This window comes from Coffea eugenioides, chromosome 2, assembly GCF_003713205.1.
Source record: "Coffea eugenioides isolate CCC68of chromosome 2, Ceug_1.0, whole genome shotgun sequence".
Lineage (NCBI taxonomy): Eukaryota > Viridiplantae > Streptophyta > Magnoliopsida > Gentianales > Rubiaceae > Coffea > Coffea eugenioides.
This window is the reverse complement of record NC_040036.1, coordinates 26192182-26194802: the sequence shown is the minus strand read 5'-3', so window position 1 is coordinate 26194802 and position 2621 is coordinate 26192182. Positions and strand designations below refer to the sequence as shown.

The following is a 2621-nucleotide window of genomic DNA, read 5'->3' as shown; positions in this document are numbered from 1 at the left end:
CTTTTGAAAGAACAGGGCAATTATTTAAATTTTAAATGTCCGATCCATGGAAGTAGCTTTCAGTGCACGGGCCTCCCTAATACTTCCGCTTCATGTAAGGGAGGTTCTGAACGAGAGATGTTATCTTGTAATTGTAAGCGTTGAATCCTCTTTTTCCGACTATGGCATGCTCAAGTGAACTTGCCCAGCCACTAAACCTCAGATTGGGCTATTCTCCAATTGATTGGAGAGAATTCCCTCAAATACATCTGCATAAATTAAGTTTTAAAATTAATTGTTTGAAGTCTAAAACCGTTCATAATCTGATTCAATTACACCAAAAAATTGATTTAGTCTTATATTTCTCTCTCTATCCAACTCTTAATGAATGTGGTGGTGTATTCACTTTTTCTTGATGTTCTTGAATAAGCATCAATATTGTGAAATCAACACAAAATGTTGACTCCTTTTCAACTTTGCCATTCAGAAAAGTGTAATTTTTCCAACTTTTATACTTGGATGGAGGGAGTATGATTTTGTCATGATTTTTGCCCTCCGTCACCCATTCAAGTGTTTCATGCAAATGCGATCATAATGCACCCTCTATCCTCTAAAGTGAAAATGGTCACATAATTATGTGACTGTTTATAAATTTTACTACTGTGTATAGTAAAAGAGAAGAGCTCAACACGTGTTGGGATCACTCCATATAAAGGGAACGCTTCTCTTTACAACCTGCGGCATCCTAGCTCTCTTTTGCCTTGTAGAGTTGCAAGCAGGCCAAAAAGCTACGAGGTCCATCATGGCCGCTTCGCAGTCACCCTGCAAACTCCCCATCATAGATCTCACAAAAGACAACTTGAAACCAGGTACAAGTTCATGGACAGCGACTTGTGACTCAGTCCGCCATGCTCTCGAAGAATATGGCTGTTTTTTGGTAGTGCAGGATCATGTTTCTGCACAATTTGAAAAGGAAGTCTTTGATGTGGTGAGGGAATTGTTTGATCTTCCTACTGAAACAAAATCCCAACATAACCTCGACATGTTCGTAGGCTATGTTGGTCAACTTCCTCATGCTCCTCTCCACGAAAGCATGGAAATTCCCAATGCAACAACGATTGATGGAGTTCAAGCTTTCACAGATCTCATGTGGCCTTCAGGAAACAAGAGATTTTGGTACGAATGACGGAAAGATTGGGGTGCATATAGTTTTTTGTGCTTCCCTTTTAACACTAAATCCTTCTCTTTTCCAATATATGCTTCTGCTTGCTTAATTTCTGTGTTCGTGATTATCTATCTTTTTCCCAGTGAAACTATGCTAACTTATGCAAAGTCGGTGGCTGAAGTGGAACAAACAGTGGACAGGGTGGTATTCGCAAGCTACGGTACAATGGACCACTTGGAATCACATATTGAGTCTTCCACATATATCCTTCGACCACTAAAGTACACCCCACCAGAAATGCACAACAACGTTGATGTTGGCGCTGATGTTCATACTGACAAGGGCTTCATCACCATGCTTCATCAGAACCAAGTGAATGCCTTGAAGGTACAAGCAAGGAATGGGGAATGGATTGATGTGGACTTCTCACCAGCATCGTTTCTCGTCCTAGCAGGCGACGCCTACCAGGTTATTATCTTCTTCATCTTCCTGTTCCTTGTGTCTTTTCCATTTTTCTCCCTGTAAAGTATGTAACCTTGCTATCTTATAATTAACAGAAGAGAGATAGGTGATCGAGTGACAAATATATGTAGTCTTAAACTATGCAAAAGCATACACACATCAACTAGACAAACATTGTGTATTAAATATTATAATCTCTTCAATCAAATTTAACGTCCTTAATTTTTCTCTTTCTTTTGTTTTTTTGGTATAGGCATGGAGCAATGACAGAATTCACCCTCCAAGGCACCAAGTGATCATGAAAGAAAACAAGGAAAGGTACTGCATTGCCCTGTTTGCTTACAACTACGGGATGGTGAATGTACCGGAGATACTAATTGATGAAAAGCACCCTTTGGCATTTAAGCCATTTGATAATTTTGATTTACTCCGGTGCTTCTTATCACGTACGACTGACATGTCCTCCAGTACTGCTAAAGCCTATTGTGGCATTAACGCCTGATTAAATTCCTCATAATGAAAGGAGAAAGGAGAAGAGAAAGGCTGTTGGCCTAATCAGCAACATCCCTCAGATCCCGGCTCGAAGGGACTAACCGCCCAGCCCGTGGCACCCAGGGGTGCAGCCCCTCATGCTGGCCGAGCGTGGTACGGTGCTTTGCGCTGCCATTGTGGTTAAGGAAATAAAGTTGCGCCTTCGCTAAAAGCTATAGCTTTTGGTGCAATGGTAAGCGCTTGATCCTGACAAGTGGTATCAGAGCGAGGTCGCGGGTTCGAGTCTCCCTGGCTGTTGCTGGGGGAGGGATTGTTGGCCTAATCAGCAACATCCCTCAGATCCCGGCTCGAAGGGACTAACCGCCCAGCCCGTGGCACCCAGGGGTGCAGCCCCTCATGCTGGCCGAGCGTGGTACGGTGCTTTGCGCTGCCATTGTGGTTAAGGAAATAAAGTTGCGCCTTCGCTAAAAGCTATAGCTTTTGGTGCAATGGTAAGCGCTTGATCCTGACAAAGGCAAATCGT

The 2621-nt window shown here is 42.7% G+C and overlaps 1 protein-coding gene across 1 annotated transcript; it reads left to right on the top strand.

Annotated features, from left to right (window-relative positions):
* Nucleotides 1-781: 781 nt before the first annotated feature.
* LOC113759339 (2-oxoglutarate-dependent dioxygenase AOP2-like) lies at nucleotides 782-2108 on the top strand. Its single transcript, XM_027301905.1, has 3 exons — nucleotides 782-1155; nucleotides 1288-1612; nucleotides 1860-2108. Exons 1-3 carry the CDS (start codon nucleotides 782-784, stop codon nucleotides 2106-2108), a joined length of 948 nt encoding a protein of 315 aa, XP_027157706.1.
* The last annotated feature ends 513 nt before the right edge of the window (nucleotides 2109-2621 follow it).

Coding starts and splice junctions, on each gene's coding strand:
- LOC113759339 (XM_027301905.1), top strand. CDS start 782: ATGGCCGCTTCGCAGTCACCCTGCAAACTCCCCATCATAGATCTCACA. Junction 1,156..1,287: donor TCAGGAAACAAGAGATTTTG/GTACGAATGACG, acceptor TCTTTTTCCCAG/TGAAACTATGCTAACTTATG. Junction 1,613..1,859: donor TAGCAGGCGACGCCTACCAG/GTTATTATCTTC, acceptor TTTTTGGTATAG/GCATGGAGCAATGACAGAAT.